Below are 15,153 nucleotides of genomic sequence, written 5' to 3'. Positions count from 1 at the left end.
TTCAGTGCAACAGCTTTTTTTATGGGACCACAGACTGTTCTATCCATTTTTCTAGGGCAAAACAGAAGTAAATGCTTGTGAGTTCAGCTGCATGAACTTGCTCAGTGCAGGATCAGCATAGATCCATTCTGGGAGGGAGGAGGCAGGAGCACACAGCCGAAATGGAGGCAGGGACCAGACAGACAAACTGTCCCCTTCAGAGGCAACTGGCTGGTAAGTCAGCTGCATCTGAAGGGTAGGTGCTCCTCTGTGGAATAGTTTCGCATGCCCAGCCTTCAGAAGCAAATTGGCATCATGATGTTTTCTCCTAGATGATACAGATAATGGTTTACACACCACATAAGTGCAAGATAGACAGTGATACGTTTTCCGATCTTTGTATGTACAAAATAACCAATGGCAAAATTAAACATTTGGCATGTTTGATCAAGCTGTTTTTGGAGCAGACCTTTTCCTACAAAACACCACCTTCCTTTCCTGCTGAAAAGAATATAATACAAAAATGTTCTATTTCTTTTGGGGCTTAGGTGATGATTCATCGTAAGCAGGAAAGAATTACACTGGGGGATTTTTTGGTTCTTAAGAACGTGCTTACATGCATTTTATATATATTTTAGCTGTAGTAGTTGAATGTGGTCTATGCCTACTCCATTTTATGTGAAAAGGTCCATTCTTCTGCTATTTCCTTTTGGTGACTCTTCCATCCCAGCAGACTACTCAGTAGAGTATGTATGGCTGCTTCTTAGCATGCAGTGCAAAAGTTACATTTTGTATCAAAATATCCTTGCATCCTCCATGCTCTTATAAAAAGAGGGGTTTTATCTCAGTCAGTAATACAGTACCCAGTTCAGTAGCTCAGTAGTTCAATAGGAATAACGTGCCTAATGGTTGCTGAGGTTCGAAATAACTTTAAGGGGCATTATATATCATTATAACATGGTGACATAGTGAAGCTTAATAGGCACTACAACATCCTTTTGTTTTCATGTTTCCCTGAACACTCAGTTCTGTGACAGGTGGTCGAGAAAAGCTATTCCTGTGTAAATTTACCCAATTATATTTGTGTAGCAGCCCTGAAAAAGCATTAATATACTAACCATTAAAAGTAGCTGACAGTCTTTGGAGAAATGTTTTAGTGTGTCTATGTGTATAGGGGGTTTGACTGATACGTTATTTTTTAGATAAATTGTAAATATTACATTTAGTTAGTGCATGCAAATGTGATAAAATATACATTTGACATTGCATATTCAACATTCTCTATTTTATTATATTCTATTAATGTTTTCACAACAGCACTGAGGCAGAGGAAGGAAATTAATTTTTAGGTGAGCATTTTGTACGCATTGGCGATGCAAAAAGTTTAGATAGTTTTATTGAAAAACAGTAGTTTCAAATATGAAATACAAAATTGTCTTTGCTAATCTTTACTGCTTATCTCTAACATGTATTCATATCATGGGAGTTTCCAGCGTGAATAAATACAGAGTATACAATTGAAGGCAGCAATTCAAACAAGAAATAAGGATGTTTAGCTTAGTGATTAAAAATGGAAATGTTATTATTGAGAGTCCATGCTTCTGAAATTTTCTGATGTTTTTTGTAGCCCAGAAAGCTATGGGCTCTTTCAGATTAATCAAAACTTTCTTTATTCATATTTTGTGGTTGTAGGCTTTGGCTCCAAATTCAGCCTACCTATTCATCCAAGATTTGGAAGACATTTCTGTAGAATGTATTATAGCTACAGAGACTCAAACAGAGTCAACTCATAATATAAAAGAGCCTCTTTGCCAGTTCTGAATTGGGTGGGCAAGAAAATAAATAAAAATAAAATAGTGCCTTGAGGCTGGAAAACATTTTTAATATTTTTTTAAAAACTTCTAAATAAGTGTATCTCCAGGGTAAATAGACTGCTATGGAATCTATTACTCAGAGGCAATTTCACTTTATTATACGTTTTAACCTTGTCTTTGCCAGTCCTGAACCTTTGGTATATAATGAAAATGTCTACCATGAGTATAAATATATTTTATATAGTAGCTGCCATAGCAACAATGTTGAAAATACCGCATAAAATGAAATGGTAAGATTTCTGAGGATATTAGAACTAAGTTATATAGAATAGGCAAGTTGTTTACAGTAGATGAAAAGAAATTATCTATTGCATAAAGAGAAAATGTGGTTTTCAAAGGACAGTTGAAGCACCTGCATGTAGTTGAGCTGTCTTTGAATTTACTCAGCAGTGTCTTCCTGACATGGTCACTTGTTACACTCATCATGCAAGCAATCATCCTTTTCTATTTAAGGAGCACTTAGACACCAAAAAACATATTTGTATCTGGCCCTTCATCTTTATTCAGTTCATTACCTATTCATACTCATCATTAGTAATAAAGTAAATAGTAGTAACTTCTACTTTGAGTTTTCTCAAATCTCCAAGCCCCAAATATAATTTTCTGAGGTTATTGCCATTCACTGCAGGGGTACAATGAGTTGCTCTGACGTGGTCACCCTGCTCCCGGAACAGGGAGTATGTGCAGAGACACTTGGCTTCACGGGCGCAGCTTGGGTCCAGCCGGGCTGAGCCATCACTGCAGTCGCTGCAGGCAGAGTCAGTGGCAGCGCCGTTATTTTGGAAAAGTCAAGGAAAAAGCAGCAACAGCAGCAACACAAACAGGGGGATGCAGAAGAGGCAGAGACAGCTGCAGCAGCAGCTGCTGCCTGGCAAGAGCGCGAGGCGAAGGGAAGCAGCAAGAACAGCAGTAGGTGCAGGATGGGATGAAGGGGAGAAAAAGGTCTCAGTTAAAGCCCTAAACTGGAGACATTGAGAAGTTAAGGCAGCAGAATCCTTCCTGGCTTTTGCTAGGTGTCCTTGGCTGATCTCCATCCCAGGGCTGCCTTCTGCTGCAGCCAAGCCTGTTGCATGGCCTGTGAACGGTTTCTTTAGGTGAATGTACCACGGTTTGGGAAGCCCTGGTCTAGTTGCCTGTGAGAGTGCAAGAGATGAGTTGTATGGCCCTGTCAAAATGGAGGGATCTTCACTAACTTAGAAACAGAGTCCCTGGGGAACATCATCGTCAGAAACTGAAGTATTTGTGAGGTGTGCGTGCTTCCATAGGTAGGCAACAGGTGATTAGGACTTTTTCAGGATTGCAGTTCCAGACCTGGGTTCCCAGGGCACTTCTTGTCTCATTTAGCTGTGTCCACCTTACAGATAAGCACATAATGAGGAATCCCACACCTCATTTCTGCCTGAAACACTGAATGCATTTCTGCAGGATTTTAGGTACTACTCTGAAAGCCAAGCATTGGAGTGTTGGGCACTGGAACACAAATTTTCTGGATGCTAAAGCCCTTTTTATTGAAACAGACTTTAAGAAATGTCTCTGTGGTAACACAAGCCTTCTGTAACAGAATCAGAAATTTAATAAAAGAAAAGATTGTGTTGGGGTGGTTTTTTTCCTAACCTGCACTAATTTTCAGTCTAGCACCCATGAAAACTTAAGAATCTTTTAAATAAATTGGACACTACTTTTGAAAGATTATCTGCTGTCCCTTTCAGTGTGCGGCAATAGACCACCGCACATTGAGGAGGATGAAGACTGCAGGTGGGGTGGTGTCATGTGTCTGCTTCTGGGCTACAAGATTTTACTCTGTTCATTACCAATAATCTGTCATAAAGTTCTAATTAATAGTTGCTGTGCCCTTAATGTAACCTGGAGGAGTCACTGTAGACATTAGAGATAACAATGAAAAGTATTGATGACTGTCCTGGATAAATCAGTGACTCAGTAGAAAACATTTTGTTGATTTTTCTATTTGGTAGGTAGTCAGGGGATACTGCTGTCACTCTGCAGCCAGCTCCTTGCCAGCTGGCCTTACAAGTGGATCAGCATAATTAATTTCAAAATCAGTCAGCAGATTATACTGGACAACATTTTCTCCAGAGAGAAACATTAAATAAGAGAAATCTTTGGACCACTTCAAGTCTTTCCATTCCATTATCTCAGCAGCTTTACAGATTTCTTTGTTTTGCATCTCACATCCCCCGGCAGTGATGGTATTTTGCCTGATACATTAACAGATGCTGATGAGTGTAACAGTTTGCTGAAAGCTGAACAGAAAATCTCATACTGAGCTGGTGGGAGAGCCCCGATCTTGCAGCTGTAGAAGAAGAAGGAGGCATGATTTACAGAAGAATAAGACGGTGGCACATTTCAGACACCAGCACAGTAGTACAATTCAGTGCAGAATTGTGACGGTGACGTGTTTTTCAGCCTGTCATCTGCCTTCATGTATTGTTTATTTTCATTGTGGTTTAGGAGATTCATGTCTTGTATACTGTTGCGTATATCTAGAATATGGGACTATGTACTTCTACATGCCTCAGTAATTGCGCCTGCTTGGCAAAAAAGCCATAAAGGTGAATGGATGTTCACACATGGGGATTCTTTCTGAGTTGGGCAGTTCTCCTTGGCCTTCCTAGGTACTCTGAGAACGTGTCCTGAAAATTTGCTTTTGTTCCAAAAACGCCTTGTTTTTGTGTGTGTGTAATACAGCTATTTTTTCCACAATTATCTTCCTTAAAAATGAACTCTATGGTATTTGATTCTTCTAAAATCACCTTTCCTTCAGTATGCACTGGATGATGCACTGTATCTATGGTCATGTTTGTATTGCCTGGTAGTATTATAACACAAAGGTATATCATGTAGCTAAATAGAGCTCCTTGCTTATGTATTAGAAGAAACACCAGGTGCTTTTTAGGATTTTGAAAGAATTTATCATCAGTGTGAGCACCAAGTAACTCAGGTGTAATAAATGGTTAATCCTTTTCTTTCTTGGAAAAACACTAAAGACATAAAGACACTCTGTCAGTATGAGGTCATATGCAGAGGTCTCCTTTGCATATGAAACAAACAGCATCTCCAGCATGAAACTGGTCAGGAGACAAATTATGTGAGCAAAAATCTAACAGAAAAATAATAGTAGAGTTGATAGAATATATCATAGTATTGCTCTGAAGTAATACATATTTAATATATTTTCTTTTAGGAGAAACCACTGACCAAATCTCTGCAACGAGGAGAAGACCCCCAGTTTGATCAAGTAAGACACTTGAAATTATGTTATTTCCATTCCTCAGGCTGTAAGACAAATACTTGGAGGGCAGTCTAGTGGCCTTATACTATCGTTGAATACTGCAAAAGCAGTATCTCTCAATGTACTTTAGTAGAATGATGAGTGCTTTGCCTAACCATTCTTGTTTTTAAATTAGGAGGATTTTTCCACTGTTTTCAAGCTCAGTATTTTTTTGCCATAGAACTTCGTGCTTTTTACAATGTATTAGGCGCATGTATTATTTCCTGGCTGTTTCCCCTGATGGAGGTTTCGAAGCAAACTTTGTATCTTTCCAGAATATCTGGTTTTTGAAACAGGCACATGGCCCCCAATCTTTCTTTTATGGGGTTTCTCTTATGGTTAATATGAGGGCCTTTAGAATCATTGTTATTGCTGTCAGTCTCATTGCAGTTTTGTCTCTGTAGCTGTGACCCAGTATGACGTAAATGTATGCTGCACTTGACATAGGCTGAGCCAACCTGTTGTATTTAAAATTAAGCATAAATTCAGTTGTCAGGATAAATGCCGATATATGACAAGGTAAATAATAATTAGAGAAAAACGGTTGGCAGAGAAAAAGAATTAAAAACTAAAATAGAATTTATATCATTAATTAGATTTCATTTAATAAAACAATAAAATTTTAATTAATAATATGAAATTTATATCTGGCATTAGATTTGTAAATTGATTATGTAAGTGACATAGGACAAGTATAAAAATAAAACCAACAGCAATATACACATTTTTTAATGATGGTATAAGGGAATTAATTTTTGTCAGCAGTCTGTTTCTTAAAAAAAAAAAGTATCTAGAAAAAATTCCTGCATAAGTAACCTGTTTTGAAATAAAGAAAGATAGGTGCTAAAGAGTTTAAGTTGCATAAAGGATGACAAAACTCACAAAACTCACTCACAACAAAGAGGAGGGATAAATGCAAGGTGTATCATAAATAACAAAGTTATTTGCTGCTCTGCCATTCCTGCCTCAGCTGTCGTTGCTGTCGCCATTGCTGCTAACTCCACGGCTGCCCGCACCATTGTGCTGCCAGCAGTGTCAGAAATACAGGACAGAAAGACATAGCAGAAGCAGCAGCAACAGTAACAACTCTGAAAGCAACTGTGGCTAATGCCATAAGCTGCAGGTACCATATTGATTAACTTAACTCTGGGAGAGGAGATAGGTATGGATAGGACTTCAGAACCTCAGAGGAATTTAACACATTTATTGTGTTTTCTGGGACATTAGATACATTGCACCAGAAGCAAAGATACCTTGTGAGACCCCACTGGTGTTCACAAAGGCTCGCTTCATAATATTAGCTTGACAAAGTGATGCTCTCTAGGTTATTCTGTAGCTGCTTTTTGGGGAGAGGTAGCCTGCTCAGAGGGCTGTTCAGAGCAGGAGGCGAATGGTAGGACTTCTGAGTTGCACTGGGGAGCTCCCTGTCTGCCTCGCTGACCACAGAGAGAGCCCACAAGGGAGCCAGCCACTGTAGGCTAAAGGAGGCTGCTTTGTGAGTGCTCCCTAGCTGCCTAATGACATTTTTTGTGGTATTCTGACCTTAATTTTATATATATATATTTTCCTTCCTGTGGGAAGAGTGTCACACATAAATGGGAAAGAAAAACAAATTAAGCCACCCATATACAAACCTTGTGATACTGTTCTGCAGTATATTAAACAAACACATAATGGGTGGCCATGATTTGATTAAATATTCATGGTTAAGCAAATTGTGGCTCTTTACAAGGAAGAATTAGAAGACTTATGCTTCTCCTAGTTATTTGTAAGTATCAGAAAATTGAACAATTAAGTCAAGATCAATTAATGAGAACAGCGAATGCTTCCTAGAGTGAAACAACCGTGTATTTCCTACTGTAGCAATTTACTCTGAATGTTGGAGGGGGGAAAGACAGATGCAGACAAAAAACAAAGGCAAATTTTGATATACACAACACTTGTATATATTTCTAACTGCATATCTAGAGTCCTATCTATGTGTAGAATTGGTAGAAAAGTATAGAGCTGAGATTGCCTTAGGCGTCCTGTCAGAAAACCTTGTTTTCAGTTCCTTGAAATTTTCCAAACAAACTATTCAGATTGAAATTTTCAGACTACCTCTCTGCCTCAGCCTGAGTTGTTGGGAATGTTTCCCTTTTCAGGTTTCACATTGTTTTCTGCTTGAACAGCACAATCATTTTGAGATGTTGTAGTGCTCCTGGGATTGATGTACGCCTGTGATTGGGAGATGGAACCTGAAATGTACCTGGCTGATGAGCCTGTTTTCAAGAACATGGTTCATACTTACAGAAATCATTTTAGTTTGGCTAAATTGTAGATAGATTTTCATTCAAAAATTTGTAATACACAGTAGAGATTTGATAGAACTCAGCTAGAGTAGAGACAGGAAGATAGAGGAAGAAGTCTTTCTTTACTTGGCATGCTTCACTCAGTAGATTAGGCCAGTACATCTCAGTGTTATAAAGCTGTTTTGCAAATGATAACATGTCAGTATTATAAAGTTGTCACGAAAATATGGATAATTTTGCTGATATTAAAAATGAAGGTGTGGTCTACCTGGAAAACTCTGAAGATCATGATTCCACATGATACTGAAATCCAAGTAAGAGAGCACGTGCTTTTAAGTCAAACCATTTAAGTTTTATTTTTTAAGTTAACTCAAATATTTAAAGAGTCTATGGGATGAAGGAAGACCAGGTTGATAATCCCTTGCTTCTCCCTTCCAGATAAGGTGTGGAAAGCTTTGGTATTTATTCCTGGAACACATAAAGTTATCTAGCAAAAACAGGAAAGGCCACACATGACATTCCTGACATTTTTACTACAGAAATGAAGGAGGAAAAGAGGGAGAATCCCCATGAACAAACATTTTCAAGGGGTGTCTAATAATTTTAAGGCATCAAAAAGGACACACTGTCAAAGGAACCTAATTTTCTTTTTTTGACTTTATCAAAATTATCTCTGTTCAATTTGAGTGAAATTGATAGGTGATGCTGAACTGACCAGGTCACTAGTCACTTTAAAATATCTGAGCTGCATCTTCTAACTGTAAATTAAAAAGCAGCAAAAGTAAGGCATGACCTGATTTAAAATTTGCCTTTCGCAAGGAGGCTTCAGAGGTGGAAAAAACCAGTCAAAAACCCCCCTTTGTAGTAACTTACAATGAGCAGAATGGAACTTTAGATACCCAGAGTAATCAGCATCAAGTTTAACATTGAAACCCCCGAACCATTTAAAACAATTCTGAAAGCATTGCTTACTGCCTCTAAACAGCTTTATCTCTGGCTCTCTGAGAGCCAGCATTTTTTCCTGCCCATTCTCAAACACCATTTTAGGAATGCTAGTTGTGATGGTGGTGATGCATCCAGCGTCTAGGGACCTGACTGTGCACAGGCAGAGCTGTTTCTCTCCGTATGGATGTAGCGTCAGTGCCTCCTGTTAGGCAGACAGTATTGTCCTATGGGCTCTGTCTGGCTGCCAATTGCATCACCCTCCTCAAACTCGTAACAGTATCTTGAGCAATGTATGAAGTAATCTTACTTATCCTGACTTGCAGAACGTCTCACCATTAACCTAACAAACTGGATTCCTCACACTGACTGTATTTTCCTTTTTAGGTGTGCATGTATGTAAAGAAAACATATACAGGAAATTATATAGTTTTTACATATGGTTTTAAATATCTTTATAGTATATTTAAAATCATGTTTTAAAAGTTCTTGATTAGACAACTCTAGTTGTCTATTGGCAAAGAGCATTATTGCTCCAGCATTAGCATGCTCTGTGTCCCCAATTACAGAAATGTTATTAAACATAGTACTACTGAACTATGACTTAAACTTCCTATTACAGGAAACCATAAAGTTGCAGTACATGAAAAGATCAAAAGGCTTATCCTCACCCAAGGAAACATTTTTATTAGTCTTTTCTCAGCCCCTACTAAAGTATCTTCTGTTCTTACCACTGTATATAAATGTTCTGGGAACTGAAAACACTGGAGGCAGAAAAAGGGCACTGTGTAATCTTGGACCAACCTGCAGACATTTTTCCATATGAAAATACAAAATTAATGTAATGTGTTGGCCATGGAAGTGAAAACTTAACAGCAAGACTTAGTTTTCATATGAAACTGTCTATATGTGGTGCCTGTTGCAAGAGTTTCAGCATAAACTGCACAAAAATTTGTGCTCATTTTAATTATACTACTCTCTTCTTAAAGTGCACTAGGTTGGAGAATACAGATTGGAAAGCAAAAACATTTAATGTTTTATATACTTTTAGGAGATGAAAACAAAAAATAGGTTAAGCTAAAAAAAGGAAAATAAAAATCTAATAATAAAAAATGTGGAAAATACAAATATAAATAAATAACACACTAAGCACCATACTAATGATTGTGTCCCTTTTTCATAACAGGCTAAACGTGGTAAATGACATGCTGATAATTATTCCCATCTAATATTATATTTATTAGATGTAGTAAGGGAATAATGGTATCATCATCATTGCAGTAGCACTGTAGTTGGCCCCTTTTGTGTTTTCCCTTTCCCTGCGTTTTACGCATTGTCCTTCTTCACCAGCAGAAGGGCACATGATAGAGGAAATATAAGAAATGGTGGTGATGGGGTCATAGACCAACCGTTGGCTCCTGATCAGAGGTTTGGGTTGAAGCAGTGTGTAAAGAAGTAAATCTGAAGGCAAAATTAAAGGTAACACGTTCAGAATTGAACTTGCTGCACACTAGAAATAAATGGGTTTTCATGTAAACTGTTATCCTGGCAGTAAAATAGCTATATACATTGCTAATGTATAAGCAAGCTAGGTGAAATTACCCATCTACAAAATTATGGTATAAAAAAATCCTGTTTCTTTACTCACAAAACCAAGGCCATAAATGAGTGAGTCCAACTTAATAGTTACTAGTTTCAACAGTTCCCAGGGACATTTAACTTCACAGCACTGTCCAAAAAAATGCTTAGAACAGAGAGATGTGAATGAAAGGAGATCTACAGAAACACAACTGCACTATTTGCTCCTAATGTTTCATTTTACAGATTTTTCAATTAGAGTTGACTTATCTAGAAATCTATCATTAGCAGAAAAAAAATATTTTGTCTCAAAGGGTCCAACGGAACTAGAGCATGTAGCTGCTTTGATTAGAGCTTAGTGCAGTTCACCTTTCCACCTTCCCCCTGCCCCAGTCTAGAGTATTGGGAATAGGAATTGTTAACTTTATCTCCTTATTTTCATATATTGCATGTGAAATCCTGGTCTTACTGTGGTCCATGAGAGTTTTGCTGTTGATTTCAAGGAGCAAGGATTTCATTGCAGCTGTTACTTTCCTTGAATCTGTATTGTTTGTAGTTACGGGGCTTTGTTATAGACATACATGAAGTGGAAAAAACGTTGAATGAAGGGAAGACATAATTGCATGGCTATGGGTATCCTAAATATAGCTAAGACACTTTATCAAATTCTGCTTTCAGTAGCATTGATAGAAAGTGTAAAATCTCACTCCTAATGTCCATTATTTGGAATCTACACATTAACAATTTGAAGACAGAATATGCAGACACTGTGCAAATAATGGATTTACAAAAAATAAACCAACACTATGCAAAAATGAAGTACTGCAATTCTGCATTATTAAAATGGCAATAAAATGCACATTTAACATACATACTGACATATACGGTATATGAAAAAAATGCAGAGCCAAGAAGTTAATGATACTGTTAGAAATTGAATGCATTTTTGAATATATTTGCTGTTAAAACACATAGAAATTCGTATGTGACATAAAAAAAATAATCAGCATCTATCTGCTGTTAGTGGAAACTTTTCTTATATTTGTATTTTGACAATATAGCAAGACTTTTATGAAAGTATATAAATTGTAGCAAACTATCTGGGCAGAATTTCATTAAATTTACTCTTACATATTAGTCCAAAATAAATATTAAGCATTTACGTAAAATATATTTAATGCTCTGTGAACACAAGTTTTAAACAGCTCCCTACTTGTGCAGCTTTCTTATCCTTCAGCTATACAGTAGGTAGTTCATTTATGATGGAAGAACATGATCATTTGTGCAACAAGGACATATTTGTACATCTGTGCACTCCCTTTCAGGAGCAGCACAGAGCTAGAATTCATCTCACTCCTGGACTTACTTCCAGTAAATGAAAGGGCTGAGTAACCAACGCGCTGGCTAGACTTCCCTCCTTTCCTGTTCCCTGAGAGCCAGGTCTTTGCGCAGTCCACCCTTCCTTCCTGTCTTAAAAGTGCAATGACAGAAGGATTTAAAAAAAAGCTATATTGACCTTTTATCCCTACTAAAGACACACACTGTAAATTCAGCAGAGAAAGTATGGCTTGAGGAGATTTAACAGGAATCACTTTGACTTTTTGTGGTGAGTGAAATTGTGTAGCTGGGATTTAGAGAACAGCATTGATACACGTCAGTGAACGTGCAGGAAGACCTGTTTGAAATAACTTTTCACTTACAGTTACATATTGTGATCTCTTAAAAGATATTTACGTCTATTCTAGCCTTCCCCGGCAAACCCTTTTTCACTGCATCTCATATTTAACAACCGGCATTATGCCAGCTTCAGAAGAACTTCTGGAAAACAACAGAGAAGTGATTGAAATGTCTAAGCGCCCAGAGTTGGTAGTGAATAGTTTGCACTGACACTAGGTGATTCATGCCTTCTAAGTATTTACCTGAAGTCTTACGCTTGAAGGCTTTGGTATAATTGAGCCAGGGCTGCTGTAGTAATTCTTCATGAAAGGCCTCCTGTCACTGCTGCAAGCAGTGCCTTCGTGCCATCTTCCACAGCAACTTGTTTCATATTTCAGGTAATAAAACACATTGGAAACACTGGATTGAAAGCTTTCCTAAAATAGTACTTTTATAGAAACTTTTATTTTTCAGGGGCGGTTGTTATAGCTTTCTAATGTTCTGTGTTTAATTTTAGGCCATAATTCCTGAATCCAATCAAAACAATAATACTTTATCCTCAAAGTGTCTCATTAACTTTAGACCACAACATCACTGTCAATTAGTTAAATTCTGAGGCTGAAAAGCTGCAAAAGAGATCGGAGTTACTGATCTAAACTAACTGTCATCCACAAAAGTTGTCATTTAAGGCTTTAGTAACATTTGGGAATTTTATGTAAGGTGCTCAGTCTCCCAGTTTTGCTTGTCTTAGTCACAGACTTCACACAAGCTTGGTCTTACACAAGACATTACACAAGGCATTAAACGTGCTGGTTTAAGTTTAAGCAGATGGATAAACCTGGCAGGGTTAATGACAATAATCAATGTACTTGACACGAAGTGCATACTTCAGCACTTTGCTCCTGCCACTCAGCACTTCACAGGATCAAGCCCTGCGTGATCTTGAGGTGGTGACAAATCTCCAGATCAGTAATTTATTCCTATTTTAAGTAGTTGTTTTCTGTTTTCTTAGAATGTACACAAATGCTGTAGCTGTGAACATTCAGTTGCAATACATATATAATCCTCTTGTATAATAATGGGTTTTTTTTCACCCTAGCTTTTGATCTTTTCATGTTTTGCAGCTTTATGGTTTCCTGTAATAGGAAGTTTAAGTCATAGTTCAGTAGTAACATGTTCAGTAACATTTCTGTAATTGGTGACACAGTTTATACTAAATGATCAGTAATCTTCTTTTCCAATATGCCACTAGAGCTGTTTAATCAGGAACTTTTAAGGAATAATTTTAAACTATGTTTTACTTACTTGTGCACACAAAGACATGGGAAACTAAATATTTTCCTATATATAAAAGAGAAGTCTAAGTTATCGGGTGTGTCAGCCTAATAGTAAGATGGATGCATCTGCACGTTCAGTTGGTTAAGATCATTGCAGAGCTTGTGGGGTTTGTCAATACATTCTGAGCTTCAGGAGAGGCATCCAGCAGTCAGACACAACCCATGAGACAGTACCTCTGGTTCATCACTTTTTCTTTCCTTATAATGTGCTCAAACTCAAATCAACATTGTGTAACAAATAAAAATAAGCCCCTTGAAGAACTAGTTCATTTTCTGGTGTGTTGTAGGATGTGATACACAATTTTAATGCATTTTAGTATCACAAATGGAAAGACACTATCAACATACAGCCCATTATTGTATTTCTGCTTATGTTTCAACAGGAAATCCAGAATATTAAGTTACTGCTTATACCATGGATCTTGAAAATGAGATGAAAACAAGAAAGAACATGCCTAACCATTGAATTAGGTTTTTTTTTTAAGGAGGCGGGGAAACTTGAACACCAGTTGATTTGTTGATTTGTTGTGTTTTCCCCATAGGTAATAAGCTCAATGAGCTCACTTTCAGAATATTGTCTACCCTCTATCCTGCGCACTTTGTTTGATTGGTATAAAAGACAGAATGGCATAGAAGATGAATCTCATGAGTACAGACCAAGAACCAGTACTAAATCCAAAAGGTATGATTTTGAATATGCATGCAGACATTATTGACAGGTTCTAAGGTAAAATATATTACATTTTGCCCATCAGCTTTTGTGAGGTTACAGTTATTTGCAAATTGTTGTCATCTTTTTCTGCTTGTTCCTGGAACTCTTCTCTCAGCTTCTAGATGGATGGAGTAATTGTGTCTTTAAAATTATGCTCCTGATAGTTCAAACACTGTTTCTTACTGCTGTTTTGGAAGCTGTAATGTCATTTAAATATTGGTTTGTATAAACTATGTCTGTATTCTTTACTCATGTGAGCAGGCTATAATTCTGTGACACTTGGAAGGATTTTTTTTTTTATACAGCATTCTGCTTAGTCGTAGAAATTTCACATAAATCTATCTTCAATCCAAAAACTTGTGAATCAGTCAAAGAGCTTTAGCAACATTGACTTAGCTCTTAAAACAAACAAGTGAACAAAAATAAAGACCCCAAACAAATATATTGATCTCTTATGACATATCAGTAGTTCCTCAGTGATAAGGCAACACATTGGTCTTTGTTTGTATTGAGGTCTGACGATTTGGTACAGGTATATTCTTCAAACTTACTGGTTTTCTGAATACTTTGGTACTACATTTACACACGTTAATGAAGCAGCAGGAGAATCGACACTGGCAGACCTGGTGCTTGGAAATGCATAGGCAATTCTTCACATTAGGATTACATTATAATCCAGTAATTACTGAAGGCAATAGTTGCTGGAATGAAGGGGTAGGAGCTAGTTTTAGAATATCAAGGTAGACATGGACCTGAATCAGACTCTTCCAGACTCTTTATGTCAGTGGAAGTAGGCAATATGAAAGCATGATTCATGAATTAGATGTCTGCTTTTGCGTGAGATGAATCCTTGCCTTGAAGTGCCTCTTTCTCTCAACTTTTTAGAGGACCACCTGCTCGTAAATAGATGTCTTCAGGAACTCCATGCAAAATCTAGTTGAAAGTCAGCGTAGCAGTGAACCAAGGCCACTCTGTCAATTCATAGTGTTACAGAAGGAATGTATAACCAGTCCTTTCTCCAGTTAATGTGAAACCAAGAAAACCAAAATGCAAATAATTTATTTCATCCCTGATCAAGCAGAACTCTTAAGTGCATGCTTTATTATAGGCACATACAATTGAAATCACTAAAGTTCTAATGTTTATAAGAATTGTGCTGAATTTATGCAAACAAAGATCTCACTGAAATCAGTGGTAACTGCTTCAAACAGACTCCAGAACTGTCCCTTTAATGTTTAATTTTTAAAAAGTATTGTTTATTTCATGTTAACTTTTCAGTACAGTTTGAAACTGTGATCAGGTGATCCAAATGGATATTTTTTGTATTTGTATTGCAAGCTACTCACCTCAGACATTTATTCCTCTGTTGTTCTGCACAAGGAATGCGTTTGAATGTTTGACAAGTGATGACAAAGTTAAAAAAATAACACTGAACAGTTTTAAAAAGAGAATGTAGTTTGATTATGAATTCTCCATCGGTACTTGTGCAGCATTT

At 37.2% G+C, this 15,153-nt stretch overlaps 1 protein-coding gene across 1 annotated transcript in view; it reads left to right on the top strand.

Moving 5' to 3' along the window:
- Nucleotides 1–15,153, top strand: part of LOC103907945 (protein furry homolog) — a 187,804-nt gene that overhangs the window by 46,655 nt on the left and 125,996 nt on the right. The window contains exons 3-4 of the mRNA XM_019474859.1: nt 5,056–5,109; nt 13,489–13,628. Of these exons, the coding sequence (XP_019330404.1) occupies nt 5,056–5,109; nt 13,489–13,628 (194 nt within the window). The remainder of the gene's footprint in view (nt 1–5,055; nt 5,110–13,488; nt 13,629–15,153) is intronic.

This window comes from Aptenodytes forsteri, unplaced genomic scaffold (assembly GCF_000699145.1).
Source record: "Aptenodytes forsteri isolate BGI_AS27 unplaced genomic scaffold, ASM69914v1 Scaffold155, whole genome shotgun sequence".
Taxonomy (NCBI): Eukaryota; Metazoa; Chordata; class Aves; order Sphenisciformes; family Spheniscidae; genus Aptenodytes; species Aptenodytes forsteri.
Note: the sequence above shows the minus strand (reverse complement) of the source record. Positions and strands in the feature narration are given on the sequence as shown.